Below are 15,732 nucleotides of genomic sequence, written 5' to 3'. Positions count from 1 at the left end.
TTTACGGCCCAGATATCGACGGTGTGGTTCCGTGTTCCACCTCCTGAAAGGTTCCATTGGAATGGAGGTGGTGGCTGTCAACCTCTTGGCTTGTATGGAGGGGCAATGGCTGGAAGTGGATAAGGTCTCATCCTCTAGGACCTTGCGTTTCAAAGACTCGAGACCCGCCGTTCGGTCAGGGATCAACCCTCCTGCCGCCGTAGGAAGAGTGCTCCGCGTTTCGCATCTCTCACATGGGCCCTGTCATGCATGTCCCACTGGGGTCTCAAGATCGGGTCGGGTGGGTGCAGAGTCAGGGCCCTGACCAGGGCCGCCACGCGGTGGGTTCTTTCACTTTCGGCCATTTTGTCAGCCCTCCCTGTATAAGAAGTCCGTTTGTCTCACCTTTCTTTTGAGACCTCAACCTCTCTCATTTCTAACAGTGTCTAGTCCTTCCTTTGTTCTTCCGGGGTTTTTTGTTCCGTCTTTTTCGATTTACATTCCTTTCTTTAGGTCTATACTTTCCCATTCTCTTTGGACTGTATATTCCGTACCCTTCCTTTTATTACCCTGTGGGTAGTTTCAAGTCTTCGACAATTTACAAATATTGGACTGCGTCTTTGATAGATTGCGTCCTATCATTCTCTCTTGACTCTTTGTCTTTTGCATACATCACCCCGGAACCATGCAACTCCTCAGTACCCTCGTTCCTAGCCTGGGACTTTTTGCCCAGCTCAGCGCGGCGGCCTATACATTGAAAGACGACTATGGCACCTCTGACTCGTTCTTTGACAAATTCAACTTCTTCACGGTATGTGCGGCTGTAGTTGGGATCTAAATACGGTCGATATTTATATTCATATACTGACTGAGCCCTTTTGTAGGACTCGGACCCAACTAATGGCTACGTGAGCTACGTCGACCGATCAACTGCTAGCAGCGGCGGTCTCATCAAGTCCGGCAATTCCGTTTATGTTGGTGTTGATACCGTCAACACCGCCAGCACCCCTGGCCGATCGAGCGTGCGTTTGGAAAGCACCAACACCTATTCTCATGGTCTGGTGATTTTGGATCTGAACCATATGCCCGGCAGCGTTTGTGGCACTTGGCCCGCTTTGTAAGTCGATGAGCAATAGCACGAATACCTCGAGTCAATCGACTAACCTTTTTGTTCTTCAAGTTGGATGCTCGGCTCCGACTGGCCTAGTAACGGCGAGATTGACATAATCGAGGGTGTCAATGACCAGTCGGTCAACCAGATGACTTTGCATACCAGCGATGGCTGCTCGATCGATAACTCCGGTTTCAGTGGTTCCGTCCAGACCAGCGACTGCAACGTCAAGGCCACCGAGCAGTCTGAAAATGCTGGCTGTGCCATCACTAGCTCCAGCACTAGCGACTATGGAGACGGATTCAACAACCAAGGCGGCGGTGTTTACGCCACTGAGTGGACCGGCGATGCGATCAGTGTCTGGATATTCCCTAAGTCGAGTGTTCCCTCCGATATCTCCAGCGGTAGCCCTGACCCATCTGGCTGGGGTACCCCTTCGGCCAAGTTCGCTGGCAACTGTGACATCGACTCCCACTTCAACAACCTTCAGATTGTATGTTCTCATCCTCTCATCTACGATAACCTTTTGTTAATGCAGATCTATCAGGTCTTCGACATTACCTTCTGTGGTGACTGGGCTGGCGATACTTGGTCCTCTGGCACCTGCGCATCTAAGGCTGACAGCTGCATATCTTACGTGCAAAACAACCCTTCCGCATTCGACGAGACCTACTGGGGCATCAACTCTCTCAAGGTCTACCAAGACGGCAGCAGCTCCTCCAAGCGCGACATTCACCACCACGCAGCTGCCCACGTTCGCCGAGGCGCCAACGAGCCCATCTCTGACCCCAATGCCCGACGCGACCCGTCAGACGTTCGTCCCGCGCCCCGTCCGACAAGGAAGCATCGCCGCGACCGCTACAAGCACGGCCACGGCCACGGTCAGTAAGCGCCCCACTACTTGGGAGGAATAACGAAGCGCTTTTGATATGACATCACAATGGACTTGCTGGACATAGACTGTTTTCTTCACTTCTTGATCGAGATCCGAGATCTCATTTTGTTTGCTGGACATTTTCTGAACTATTTTTCTCTTCTTCTGCTAGAACCTGACTTGTTCTGCATCTGCGGTCTGTCTCTTGTTTTCCACTGGCATGGGGCGACCTGCAATTTTTTTTTCTTGACGATTTTTGACGATGAATTGGGCGATTGATGCTGATTCTTTTTAAATACCCCTTCTTAACCTTTCGTTTATATAACCTTGGAAACATTTGAACTGAGATTTGCATCTCAATGCATATATACATTAAATCACTCCGAGTAGCGTCTCTGGTATAAAGTTTCAACAATAGACAAGGCGAAGGCCATCTTCCAAACCCAAGAATGGAACAGAAATTAAGTCGAAAGAAGACCTCTCCCAACCACCGGCGCCTAAAACATCATAACTTTCTAGCAACAACAACAATCTCATATGGTGTTAATCCACAGTCTTCTGGCAAGAAAGTCATTTCCGAAAACGAAGATTGCCGAAATCGATCTTCATAATCCACCCAATCGACCCTCGGCCCCAACCACAAAATCATCTCAACACTTCCACGACCAAGATTACTATCAAGGTACTTTGTGATAAGTTTCGGATCTCGCGGATACACAAACATCCAGGCCGCAGCCCGTTCGGCGTCAGGACAAAGACCCCACCCCCCACCAACGACATGCATATCTTCCTCTGCGATGTACCGGTTGACGGACGAGTTTACCTCCACACCCTGCACGGTGATGTTGGCATTGCTATGCGTGAGAAGAGACTCCAGTAGTCCCGACCCGCTGCCGATTGAGAGTGTGAATTTGGGGGTTTGGGGGAGGAGTCCGGATAGAGTTGAGATGAGGGTGCTGGATAGGCCGAGGCAGCAGTCTGGGAATCTCATTGGTGTGGGGCTGAGTTGATTTTGTATTCTTGTTATATCCATTGAGGCGTGTTTAAAACTTGATAGTAATTTTGTTTGTGATAAATTTGTAGAATTGTGGATGGATGTCGATCATCGTTGGTGGGCTCGGTGAACGGATTTACCAAACGGCCGAAGTATATGGACCCGCTTCGAGGTTTTTCTAACGGTTTTAGTATGGCCATTGATTTCCAAGGGTTTCTGGTTTATCGTTGGGGAATTGGCACTTGTTTCGCGGCTAGCTCATTTTGCTGATCGAAACCCCCAGGGCTGGTTATGTGCGAACTGTGGAATGATAGTCATGTGGCGCAGCCTTGTATCTGCTACCAGTAGTAGATAATAGCTACCAGTAGTAGATAATAGCTACCCTAGGGTACTCGTACGGCATCATGAGAGTGGCTCGATAACCGATTACATGATGATGAATGGCAATTTCTCTCAATTATTTTATCCAGTAAGTGAGATCGTTTGAGGCATGTCATTGAAGGGCTCCAGGGCTGTCGTCATGTCGGAGAAATTCTACGTAACCCTAGATCTCTACGTGGCTGAAAGAAGACAGAGATCGTTGAGATCATCACATATGTACTATTAATGATTTCAAAATACACGCCCAGCGCTTAAAAAAATCATATTCATCACATTCAAGCTGGCGGCTTATACCCCAGCACATCCCTTTGGTCATCTGTGAGACGCCCCCATTCCAGCAAAAGCCTGAAGAAGTAGATCTCCATATCTTCCTTGCGTAAGGCGACATCGGTCCATTTACGTCCCTGGTCGGCAATCCATTTCCCCTGTCTTGTATGGGCGTCCATCCGCATCGGAGGTGCCTTGTTAGGATCTTGTCCATTGATCGTCGTCCCAGGAACACCGGAGAAATACGCTAGCGTACTCCAAAGACCATGGAGACGGATGTCGACAGGTACAAAATGTAGCCATGAAATCACACGCGAGTCAAACCACTGTCGGAAGAGCCCGGTGCGGAATGGTAGGCTGCGACTCTGCAAGAAAGGCAAGAAACGGCCGCTGAATCCAGCACCGTCGAGATCGAATAGGTATCGGCTAGACCAGTGATTTTGGAAATCGACCCAGGAGACCGTTCCCAGTTCGTCGCGCTGAGTATCGCAGTCTCCGCAACGGGTTATGGGGCCGGCGATGTGGACATTCGTTTCGAAGTGCAACTCATCAATCGGTGCAGCCCCGTTCATTATTTCGTATTTGTAGGACCGCCCGTCGACGGGAAGGAGAACGGATACTTGGTTATCGGTATTGTTGTTGATCAGATGGGCGAAGCGTTGCCTTGGAATTCCTTTCCACTGATCAAATCGACTGTAGCCTTCAGATGTGCTGCCCACCCAGTATAAAGAATTGATCTTTCTTTCATACTCCGGGTCTGGATACTCTTCCGACGGGTCATATTTCACCTTGTCCATATAGTTCCAGGGGCTAGGGAAGAGGATGTCGTTGAATCCAGAAAGAGCACTTTGGCTGAAAACTGGTATCAATTCCTGGGACACCTTGAATGAAGCGGGGGATATCAGAAGCCCATGAAGGTATGCTAGGTCTGGTTGATGGCAAAAGTCCGATGCCAGATTGAAGTCAACAGGAAATTGACCCATGGAATGCGGCGACACACAGTCGAGGCAGATGTCATGTCGGTTCCAGATACGCTGGGTACGGGACTTTGAGGAGGGCGGACAAACGGCGCTCACATAACGATCGAATATACCATTCCATGCACCATCCGTGAAAACAGTCTGGTTCGTTTGATCGATTGGGTCAACTGGATCCCAGCCGGATTGTCGATTTGAAGACCATGTATCCACAAGTCTCTCCACGGGAATGGATTCTTGTGATTTCGCTTCACGCTTCAAGGTCAAGGCCCTTTCCCACGGTATTGCCACTCGTGGCTCATCATTTAAGTTGAAGACAATATCCATATCAGGTAGATGCTCTGAAAAGTTTTCCATCATCTCTGCGGCTCCTTTTACCATCCATGCATGGGTTGGCTTAATGCCTTCTTGTAACTCGGGCTTCCCATTTCGAATTCTGATTGCTCCAAGGTCATTGAACGGATTCGTCGCCAGCTTATGTGTCGCTTCTCGAATAGATGCCGGGCTGAGAGCACGGAATGGAAGTAGATTCCTGTAGATTTGATCAAACTCATCGATAACTAATGAAGATCGGTTGGTCGCATATTCGTACCATTTATCAAACCCCCCTAGACAAATGTAAGTCTTTATTCGGAATGTCAGATCATGAAAATATGTGATGAATACTCACGGAGGTGGCTGCCTTTGGTAACGCTTTCGATACTCCAAGACAGCATCTTGCAGGGTCTGACTGGCGCCGGCCCCAGCTAGATAATCTTCATACTGAATGTTTGCTTCGTGTATTAAAAGATCGATCGGGTGTGTGTGAGAAAGGTGGTGCTTGGCCGAGGCGGCACACAAGCCAAAAAGACAGAGAAGAACGACGAAGGCTTGCAGTAAAACGTTTGTGCGGAATAGTGCTTTGGACTCTTCTTCTGAAATGATGCGGGAGAGAAGAAATAGCACTGCTGCGATCGAAGACCCAATCAATGGAAATACAGTATGGGCTGTAGAGATATAGGGGAGCGGCATTTGCTCCACCAGTAGTATTGAAGTTGCCGAGAAGTAGATGAAAACGAAGCCTCCTAGGATTGACAATCCTAACACTCCAAGTTGGGGTAACTATCAAATTAGTATTGAGGCATTTTTAAACCAACAGAGAACACTTACCAATTGCCAGGCTGACACAACTAAGAGCATTGCCAGCGTCGCTTGGCTCAAAGCGCTCCGTGCATATCTCGGGTCTAGCAAAGGCTGACCAAGAAACTCGGGACGGCTGTTGGAAATAAAACATCCAATAATGGCCCAAAGCAAAGAAACGCCCTAAGGGTTATCTATTAGACTATGCAACTCTATGCTTTTGAACGAATCATCAACTTACGATAAGGCCTGCTCCTAAAGAGAGAATGGCTCTTTTTCGTCTGTTACCCTCAAACCCGTGATTGTTCTGGCATAGCTCAGCAACCCCAATGATTAAAAGAGAGTCCAGGAAAACATTCAGGAGTTTGAAGCCCCGTAATCGCACAGCGCCGTGAAGAATGATAGGGCAAACGTAGGTGGATTGACCGCCGGCGTAAAACGACGCAGCGGAATAGCCACTCAAAGAAAGGAACGTTGCAGCCAGAACTCCTCTGTATCCGCTCTGTGTCAGGTAATAGAACCCCCCCTCTGAAAGTGGAATAGACGGCTTGGATAGGTCGGCTCTTGGAGGGCCGAGACGAAACATATTCATTTTTCGACTGTGTTCGTTGATGTCGCCAGTAGTCGTACAAAGATATTATGAAGGGAACGGTGTACTATATATTGATAGACAATTAGACATCTGTGACAAAGTCGCGACAGCCCTCTTTGAACTTACACCATATCCTGCTGGAGCGCATTCGGTATTAAAAGAGACTTGACGAAATGTCTCAATCCTCAAAGAGCATGCGGCTACTAAAAGGCCAAGGTTGCACCAGTATCGATATGGGGACGGCGCGGGCTCCTCTGGACCTCCTAAGATGGGGCTCGATGGGGAAGATAGCGAGCTGCGCGACGAGAGTTCGAACTGTTCAGCGAGCGGAATGCCGAACCGCTTACTGGTAGAAGATATCCGTGGCGTCGCCGGGAGGAAACGGCCTAGGGCCAAAAAGACTGCACCGGTTATGAAGCACGCCAGTACGGCAGTACTCACCGGACGGTCTGAGATGTTAGCCTGTGTCACTTCCCCAAGAGCAAGGGCAAGGGCTCACCAAAAGCGAAGGTGGAGTTGTAGGAGGTAGTCAGAAAGAAGGAGCTTATAATAAACACCCTAGATAATCGGAAATTGTCAGTTCAGCAGTTCAACTCTCGCTGACGTTCGACATGTAATGCCATCGCTGGAAGCTCACTTACCCCACACAGACCTTGAGTCCAGTTTCCGCAGAGAATGGAACCATTGCGCCGAGGATTTACCGGTTCAGTATCGACTCGCAGCCCATTGCGCCACGATTCGCAGTTGGCATCCGACTATGAGTGCGGGATAGTATTCAGCGAAACGTGCGAAGAGCACAGGGAGAGAATTCCGGACAGGATTCAAGGGACAGGGCCGGTGGAAACCCCAGGGGATTGGCATTATCTGCGTGGCCCAGCCAGGTTTTGATGGGCGAAGGCCATTGGCCGGGCAGCTAATCAGGAGCGGCATCATGGTGGCTCCTTGGCGATCAAGTTGCGTCAACTGGGGCGTTTAATTTTCCTTGGAAGCACGTAACCACGGGCCCTGCGCGCCGGCCTTAACAGTACAGGATGTTGTACCATACACTAAACCACCACTAATATAGTTAGCGTTAATAATGAGGAGCAAATTCATGCTGCCGAGAGCACTCCCCACGAGTACGATGTGGGCTTCACAGATTTACTCGTACTGTGTACAAGCCAATGAAACAGGTGGAGCCCATCAAATTGGCACCGTGCGAGCCAACTCCTTGTTTTTCACTGGGAATGCGCTTAAACAGCAAAGATATGCCGAAGTGGATCGGCATCCAGAACCAGGTCAATCGAAACTTGGCTCCCGCCCCCTGCCCCAGGCGGCTCCACTTGGGGCCTGTCTTGACATCGTGTGTGCACAGACTGGTTGTGAGGCGCACGACATGGATGGCGACGTTTCATAGAACTCAACTCGAATACTCGTAGAGATATTGTTGACTATCGCATCTAGGCCAAAAGAAAATGTTGGCTTAAGAGCACGCGTCATACGTTAAGGCGATTCGGAAGAAAGTGGGGATTTCCAGGTGAAATAAGGGTCTTGGGTCTGTATTCACCAATTGGGAAAGGATCGATGGATCATTGAGGATGCCTTGTTGGCGATGTTTATGTCATGTCACGTGATTTACATGCTGTCATGTGATGGGAAGTCTCAGTTTCAGTCACGTGCATTTGAACACAGTCAGGTGACCATGGATCAGGTGACTCATAAAGGCGGTGACGGGATTTGACACAAGAAGAAGGCGGTCCTGAACTGCAGTATCCAATCGGACCAGACCAGAAAAAAAAATTATAGCAATCCAAACGGGTCCAATTTTTTGTTGTTTAATTACCAGCAAATCGACTTTGGTGGTCATTCCCCGCGAAGCCACAGACTTGCAGGATCCGACCTGCTCAAGTCAATCTCGCTCTTATTTCCCGCGATTACCGAACCGACAGCGAGTGTCAAGCCCCGATCTATCTCGCGGTCAGCTCCGCACCTTCATCATGCCGCGCAAAGCGATTGACTCGCGCATCCCCGCCCTCATTCGGAATGGCATCCAGGAGAAGAAGCGTAGCTTCTTCGTGGTGGTTGGTGATCGGGCCAAGGATGTAATTGTCAACCTTCATTATATCATGTCGAGTGTCGATGTGAAGCAGAACAAGTCTGTTCTGTGGGCCTACAAGAAGGACCTGCTGGGCTTCACTAGCCATCGCAAGAAGCGCGAGGCCAAGATCAAGAGTCAGGTCAAGCGTGGTATTCGGGAACCAAACCAGGAGGATCCGTTTGAGCTGTTCATCACCCTCAATAATATTCGCTATGTCTACTACAAGGAAACCGAGAAAATCCTGGGTAACACCTACGGCATGTGTATTCTGCAGGATTTCGAAGCCATGACCCCCAACCTTTTGGCACGTACCGTTGAGACTGTCGAGGGAGGAGGTATGGTTTTGCTGCTGCTGAAGAGCATGAACAGCTTGAAACAATTGTACACGATGTCGATGGATATCCACTCGCGATACCGAACCGAGGCACACGATGATGTGGTCGCTCGATTCAACGAGCGCTTCATCCTTTCTCTCGGAAGCTGCGATTCCTGCTTGGTTGTCGACGACGAGTTGAACGTGTTGCCCATCTCCGGCGGAAAGAATGTCAAGCCGCTCCCCCTCCCGAGTCAACGGACGATTCGAGCTCGGGTACCAAGAAGGAGCTGAAGGATATGAAGGAGAGCCTGGCTGAGACCCAGCCCGTGGGACCTCTCGTTCAGCTGGCTCGTACTACAGACCAGGCCAAGGCACTTCTGACGTTCGTCGATGCAATTGCCGAGAAGACCCTGAAGAGCACAGTGACACTTACTGCTGGACGTGGACGAGGAAAGTCCGCTGCTCTGGGTGTTTCAATTGCCGCTGCCATCGCCCACGGATACAGCAATATCTTCATCACCTCTCCCAGCCCTGAGAACTTGAAGACCCTTTTCGAATTTGTTTTCAAGGGCTTCGATGCCCTCGGCTACCTCGATCACGTTGACTACACCATCCTGCAGTCTACCAATCCCGACTTCAACAAGGCCATTGTTAGAGTTAACATTCACCGCAACCACCGTCAGACCATTCAGTACATCCAGCCCCAAGATGCGCATGTTTTGGGTCAAGCGGAACTTCTAGTTATTGATGAGGCCGCTGCTATTCCCTTGCCCTTGGTGCGGAAGTTGATGGGCCCTTACCTCGTGTTCATGGCGTCCACTATCAACGGTTACGAAGGAACTGGTCGATCCCTTTCTCTGAAGCTGATTCAACAGCTTCGTGAACAATCCCGGGGTGGACTCAAGGCCAACGATACTGATGTTGCTGATCGCAGCACCGGAAAGGTCTCCAAGAGCACAGACCAGAGCCTTGGTGGCCGGTCACTCAGAGAGATCACACTCGCAGAGCCGATTCGTTATGCCCCCGGTGATTCTGTTGAGAAATGGCTGAACAAGGTCTTGTGCCTTGATGCTACCCTGCCCAAGTCTCGCATGAACACGCAAGGCTGCCCACACCCATCGAAGTGCCAGCTGCTTCAGGTCAACCGTGACACCCTTTTTTCCTTCCATCCCGTTTCGGAGAAGTTCCTGCAACAGATGATGGCCCTTTATGTTGCTAGTCACTACAAGAATACCCCTAACGATCTTCAACTCATGAGCGATGCTCCTGCACACCAGCTCTATGTACTTGTTCCGCCTATCGACGAGGAGGCCACGAAGCTTCCGGAGCCGCTCTGCGTGATTCAAGTTGCTCTGGAAGGTCGTATCAGCAAACAGAGTGTTCTCAACAGCCTGAGCCGTGGTCAACGCGCTGGTGGTGACTTGATTCCATGGTTGGTCAGCCAGCAATTCCAAGATGAGGATTTCGCTGGTCTTTCAGGTGCCCGTGTCGTTCGCATTGCGACCAACCCTGAGTATACTGGAATGGGCTACGGATCACGCGCTATGGAGCTCCTTGTTGACTATTTCGAGGGCAAGTTCACCAGCCTGGACGAAGATATGAGCCGTCCCCAGGAAGAGATGGTCCGTGTGTCTGATTCTGAGCTCACCAACTCAAGCCTTTTGGACGATAATGTCCAGGTCCGAGATATTCGCTCCATGCCTCCTCTGTTTGGCAAGCTCACCGAACGTCGCCCCGACGAGCTTGACTATATCGGTGTCAGCTACGGTCTCACCCCCTCTCTCCACAAATTCTGGAAACGCTCCTCTTTCGTCCCCGTTTATCTGCGCCAAACACCCAACGAGCTCACTGGCGAGCACTCCTGCGTGATGCTGCGCACTCTGTCTGCCGGTACCAACGATGCTGCTTGGCTGGGCGCATTCGCTCGTGACTTCCACCGTCGATTCCTGGCCCTTCTCTCCTATCAGTTCCGCGAGTTTCCCTCGGTCCTCTCTCTCAGCATTTGCGAATCTGCCAATGCGGGCGCGAAGTTGGACGCCGCCGCCGTGCAGCGCTTCCTTAAGAAGGCCGACCTGGACGCTACTTTCTCTCCTTTCGACCTGAAGCGTCTGGACAGTTATGCCAACAACCTTCTTGACTACCACGTCATCCTGGACATGATCCCGCTCATTTCTGAATACTACTTCGCCAACCGTCTTTCCGGCAAGGTCAGCCTTTCTGGCGTGCAGCAGTCTATTCTACTGGCCATTGGTCTGCAGCACAAGAGTCTGGACGATGTTGAGAAGGAGCTGAACCTGCCCTCTTCCCAACTTCTCGCCATGTTCTTGAAGATCGTTCGCAAGGTCTCTACCCACTTCCGTGGTCTGGTCGAAGGCGCTGTCGCGGAGTCTATCCCCGCCCAACAGATCTCAGCATCCCAGGCCGCTGACGGTGCTCACGACGACGACATCGTGGAGGACCGCTTCAAGCCCCTCGAGACCAGCCTTGACGACGAGCTCCGTGAAGGTGGCGAGGAAGTCAATGAGGAGCTGCGTGAGAAGCAGCGTGCTCTAATCGATTCCCTTCCGTTGGACAGGTAAATAACCCTTTTCTCCCGCCTACTACAAAATCAGTCTCGAATGAACCATAATTGATTCCTAGTCTCCAGATACGAAATTGACAACGGCGCTGCAACCTGGGATGATGCCGAGAAGCAGATCCGTGGCGGAGGTGCTTCAACGGTTAGCATCAAGACCAAGCCCTCGAAGCGCAAGAAGGGCGATACCGCGCGGGATATCTTCGACAAGGAGGTCGACTCCAAGAGACAGAGGATGATCAAGAAGGGCACTGAAGGCCGCAAAAAATAGATGCGCCGAGGATTGATTGATTTTGTGTGTATGGGGTGGCGTTCTTTGGCATTTCCTCACGGTGTTCCTGTGATTTTCTTTTTTCCACTTGATTGTATTCTACGGGGAGTGGAAGATCCACACCTGTTCTGACTCAGGCTGGTTGTTGGGCCTTTCACTCTTGTATATATGAATGACCTGATGGCTTTCTACACTTTGACGGATCCAATGTAGATTGAAACATTTTAGATTCAGCTAGAATGCAACGGGGCTATTCATGTTCATAAAGCAACACACAGATTTACTGCTCTGCACTATTTGATGATTCCTTTACAGCTCATCATGTTCCGCGTCGGCCTCTGCTTTCTTTTCCTGAGCTTCGGCCTCGTCGTCACGAACGATACCCTCAGGTAGCTTCTCCTTCGTACCTTCACCGAGGCGGATAGCATCAACCCAGCTCTCAACGGCGGCGATGCCGAAGTCCTCGGCATTGCCATACCGGCGCCACCATCCACGGCGGGCGTTGATGGCGATAATCTCCACGTTCTTGTTATCCTCCAGGCCCAATGCGGTGCGCAGCGCTTGGGATCCAGTGTTGACGCCCGGCACCGAGTAAGCGGGGAAGAGGCGGGCACCACGCAAGGAATGCTTGTGTTCGATCTCTGCCAGGCTGGACAGAGCATCGGTGGCAGCGGAGGGGAGCTCGGCATCTGCCTCACTTGTCTCTGGGAGAAGAACAAGAACACAGGTAGACGATTTCGGGGCTAGGCAGGATGACTCGAGAGATTCGGCAGTAGCGAGTGTTGAGAGGGGAGGAATTGATTCCGGCTCCTGAACGGGTTTGGCCACGGGCTCTTCACTTTCGTCCGACGGTGCGTCATCTTCAGTCTCTGGCTGCTTTGGCGGCTGCTTGGCCTTGGGCTTGGACTTGGACTTGGACTTGGACTTGTCTGTAGAGGCAGAGGCGGCTTTGCCGGTGGCGTCTGGGTTCGGCGAAGCGAATTGACCAAGGAATTCTAGGATGGGCTGCTTCTTAAGTTCGCCCTCATACAGCTGGGCTTCCACATCGCTACCGGGAACCACGACCAGCGCGGGGAATTCTGACACGCCATACTTCTTTACAGAGGCGGCTTCCTTGCTGCGCACCTGGGCAACATCAATGGCGCCGAGGAAGTCAACAGCCAAGGCTCGAATCAAGGCACTTGTGGTGCCCTTCTCTGTGAAAAGAATAGCCTTGGGTCGCTCCTCGTTCTGGCCAAGCCAATTGTCCAGGTCCTTGTCCGTGGCACGCTTGACGTGATTGGGGATTCGGTCAACGACTGTGTCAACAATAGCTTTGGCGGTGCGTGCGCCTTGATAGTCCTCAACTTTGGGCTTTCCGGGTTTCTTGCCGGGGGTGACGATTTTCAGGGTCGGGAATCCTTGCACGCCCATCTGGCCGCAGAAGGGTTTGTTCTCATCCTCATCGCAGTTGACGGCGGCCACTCTGGCCAAGCCGTTTAGGTTGGTGGCAGCTTTCTCATAGGCCGGTTTCAAGCTCTGACAATGACCACACCAGGGAGCGTAAAATCTGTTGGGGAAGGAGGGTGTTCGAGTTAGTGGGGAGGAAGTTGGAGGAGGATTGGAGGATGCGGGGAGAGCTTACTCGACGATCTATACAAAATAAGGGTGATTAGTATATAGTCAGTCAAGAGAAAATACAAGGAAAGGAAAGAAAAGGAAAATAACAATGAGAAAAGAGATTCATCTCACTGAAGTGTAATTCGAGTTGGCAATCAACGAGCCATAAGTCTTCTGGTTCAGTTGAAGCACCGGTGACTTTTTGGTGTAGATCCCATCAGCGTTCGCGCCCACCAACAGAGAGGCGACAAGCAGCAAAGAGCTGGGTGGGAGCATGGTGGATAGAGAGGGGGAGGTATGTGATGGAAGCCTTCAATCCACTACTCGATAGTTACCCAGTATACGGGCTGGAGCATTGCATTAATGAGTGGAAGTGGAAAGAGTGCAAGGTGTCCTGAAGCTCTTGGCATGCGGAGAGAGCTTTTCTCTCCAATGAGAAGCTTCGCCCTTTTTTGGTTTGCTACTACGGTTGTGCTCCGCGATGCCCTCGTACCCCAACGGTGATCAAGCTCTTCAGGATAATGGTCATGACCTGGCATTTCTACCACGGGACATTTTCTGGCTCATCCTGGCCTACTTGACCCCACCGGATCTGGTTCGATGCCGCCGTGTCTCGCGCTCTTGGAATGAGGCCTTCGGCAACCCGGCCATATTGGTCCCACTCATGAAAAGGCACTTCCCTCGCACTAGGGAGGTCTACGGGCTCCACGTCGGCCCCAGTACTGGTGGCACCAGCACCGATCCGATCGTGATCCGCTCCCTCTTTGACCAGGTTGCCTCGCGTTATGATTATCTCGAGCGAGGAAAGCCCCGCTCCGTTCAAAAATACCGCCTGTGTGACGACTTTGGTGCCGCGGGGGACCGTGAATGGTTCCAGGTCCCGCCATGGGAGTCGCACGCGAGCCATGTCGGACAGTTTGTCGACCGCCAGTTCTCCGAGGCGTTATGGACTCATGATCAGGATTTACTGGTGTTTCCGAGTGCTGAACATCAGTGTCTGGTACTGATGGACTTGAGCAATGACCGGCAATTTACCATTCCCTTTACCACCACCGGGAAAGTCGTACGCCGAGTCCGACTACAGAAGCAATTGTTGGTAGTCGAGTGGGCTGAACCAAAGGCCTTTCACTGGCTTAATGACAGCGACGGCGTGCATCGTCATTTTGCTTCATCCTTTGATGTGAAGCCAAGTATCGAGGACGGCTGGGAGATCACGGCTCGAAATGAGTGGAAGATCATGTTCCTTGGCCACCCGCTCAGTGAGCGAGATCGATTCTTCTCCTCTCATAGTAACACGCACTATGTGATTTATATTTGGCAGCCCAATCGCAGCCTATACACAGCCGATGAGGACGCGCCCATTGAATCCTTGTTTGTTTGGGACATCTCATCCCCGTCTTCTTACCGTCCATCGCTCGATCCAACAGGAAAACACGAGGACTCCGAAGGCGATGAATCACCAGCGATCGTGGCTCGTTTTGGTTTCCGAGACCTTGAGTTCTTCGGCGTTCGACAACGAGGATGCCCGAGCGTGCAGCGACTCGAAATCACCGACGATAGCCTAGCAGTCGAAATTACAGAAAATATTAATACCTGGTTGACGGTCCCAGACCCGCTCGGCTTACCCATGGCTGTTGTGACCAGCATTCCCATGCAAGGCTGTGGTCCTCATTGGCGACAGCAGAGCGATTTGATACTCCCAGCTTACCGGGGTAACTGCAGCCTGCAAACGTCACCAATAAGTGTGTTAGCTATCATGGCTGAATGCTGGTACGGCACCATCGCCCAGGTCATTGACCAGCAAGCCGGCGTCAGCTTCTGCCTGCATTTTGATCCTGCCAAATGGGATGAGGACCGGAGAGAGCCTGAGCTCAAGGATCAAACTATCAGCCTTACATACCAGGTCTTGGGATCTTACGAAGAGCCTTCGCAAGTTACCACGGCCAACCTGGACTTCACTGGCAGAGGGAAAATAAGTGGATGTGAAAGATATCTCCTGGGCGAGAACTCTAATAGGGAATTGGTGATTTATAGATTCGACCGATGAATTCCCAGCTGCACGGCGTAGCACATCCACCGACTTGTTTCAGTTCCTGCGCCGAGAGCTGTTGCATTACCTGGTTCGACCTCGGAAACCTCGCAAACTGTTCCCGTTCAATGACGAACCCGATTTACGACCTATAATGACTCTAAAAGTTTACGATAGATATCAAAAAAGACTGCGTGTAATGATTTTGAACCAAAAATAAATAGCATCTCCCTTTTTTTACCTGGTACTTTAGTATAACAAATCTAGATATAGTTAGTAGATACTAGCCACCCATCTCGGGATCCCCAAGGGACTAACTAGACTTTCGTATAAAAACAGGTTACAGGTAGACAACCCGGGGCAGTCAAGCTAACAGCCTGAATATGAGAGCAGTCTAATTATTGGATTTAAACTTGACTGATTAAACAATTTCATTGAACCTATGTTGATAACAATACCTAAATCTTTTTCAGCCCAACCCAGCACTGAGTGACAACTGGGGTCGTCAAAATCGCTTTTCTGATCTCGGGAACCAGGAGAATGAATGACAATGAGTGAAGAGATGTGCGAG

General features: G+C 50.9%; 6 protein-coding genes across 6 annotated transcripts; 3 read left to right on the top strand and 3 right to left on the bottom strand.

Annotated features, from left to right (window-relative positions):
• Positions 1-664: 664 nt before the first annotated feature.
• On the top strand, positions 665-1,979 carry N7481_000848 (glycoside hydrolase family 16 protein; the record flags this gene model as incomplete). The annotated part of the gene is made up of 4 exons (XM_057260067.1): positions 665-790; positions 864-1,096; positions 1,160-1,583; positions 1,629-1,979. The coding sequence occupies 4 exons, from the start codon at positions 665-667 to the stop codon at positions 1,977-1,979; spliced, it is 1,134 nt and encodes a 377-aa protein (XP_057127899.1).
• A 490-nt stretch (positions 1,980-2,469) lies between these two features.
• On the bottom strand, positions 2,470-2,955 carry N7481_000847 (uncharacterized protein; the record flags this gene model as incomplete). The annotated part of the gene is made up of 1 exon (XM_057260066.1): positions 2,470-2,955. The coding sequence occupies one exon, from the start codon at positions 2,953-2,955 to the stop codon at positions 2,470-2,472; it is 486 nt and encodes a 161-aa protein (XP_057127898.1).
• A 659-nt stretch (positions 2,956-3,614) lies between these two features.
• N7481_000846 (putative capsular associated protein) lies at positions 3,615-6,979 on the bottom strand (the record flags this gene model as incomplete). Its single annotated transcript, XM_057260065.1, is given in 8 exon segments — positions 3,615-5,191; positions 5,276-5,684; positions 5,733-5,885; positions 5,944-6,228; positions 6,248-6,358; positions 6,421-6,743; positions 6,794-6,852; positions 6,936-6,979. 8 exon segments carry the CDS (start codon positions 6,977-6,979, stop codon positions 3,615-3,617), a joined length of 2,961 nt encoding a protein of 986 aa, XP_057127897.1.
• A 1,291-nt stretch (positions 6,980-8,270) lies between these two features.
• N7481_000845 (ribosome biosynthesis protein KRE33) lies at positions 8,271-11,533 on the top strand (the record flags this gene model as incomplete). Its single annotated transcript, XM_057260064.1, has 3 exons — positions 8,271-8,915; positions 8,939-11,262; positions 11,335-11,533. The coding sequence occupies 3 exons, from the start codon at positions 8,271-8,273 to the stop codon at positions 11,531-11,533; spliced, it is 3,168 nt and encodes a 1,055-aa protein (XP_057127896.1).
• A 309-nt stretch (positions 11,534-11,842) lies between these two features.
• Positions 11,843-13,408, bottom strand: N7481_000844 (putative disulfide isomerase; the record flags this gene model as incomplete). Its single annotated transcript, XM_057260063.1, has 3 exons — positions 11,843-13,082; positions 13,158-13,165; positions 13,265-13,408. 3 exons carry the CDS (start codon positions 13,406-13,408, stop codon positions 11,843-11,845), a joined length of 1,392 nt encoding a protein of 463 aa, XP_057127895.1.
• A 205-nt stretch (positions 13,409-13,613) lies between these two features.
• On the top strand, positions 13,614-15,179 carry N7481_000843 (F-box protein; the record flags this gene model as incomplete). Its single annotated transcript, XM_057260062.1, has 1 exon — positions 13,614-15,179. The coding sequence occupies one exon, from the start codon at positions 13,614-13,616 to the stop codon at positions 15,177-15,179; it is 1,566 nt and encodes a 521-aa protein (XP_057127894.1).
• Positions 15,180-15,732: the final 553 nt, after the last annotated feature.

The sequence above is a fragment of the Penicillium waksmanii genome (genome assembly GCF_028829765.1).
Source record: "Penicillium waksmanii strain IBT 27052 chromosome Unknown utg000001l:1.0-4852451.0:1.0-4856178.0, whole genome shotgun sequence".
NCBI lineage: Eukaryota > Fungi > Ascomycota > Eurotiomycetes > Eurotiales > Aspergillaceae > Penicillium > Penicillium waksmanii.
This window is presented reverse-complemented; position numbering and strand designations above follow the sequence as displayed.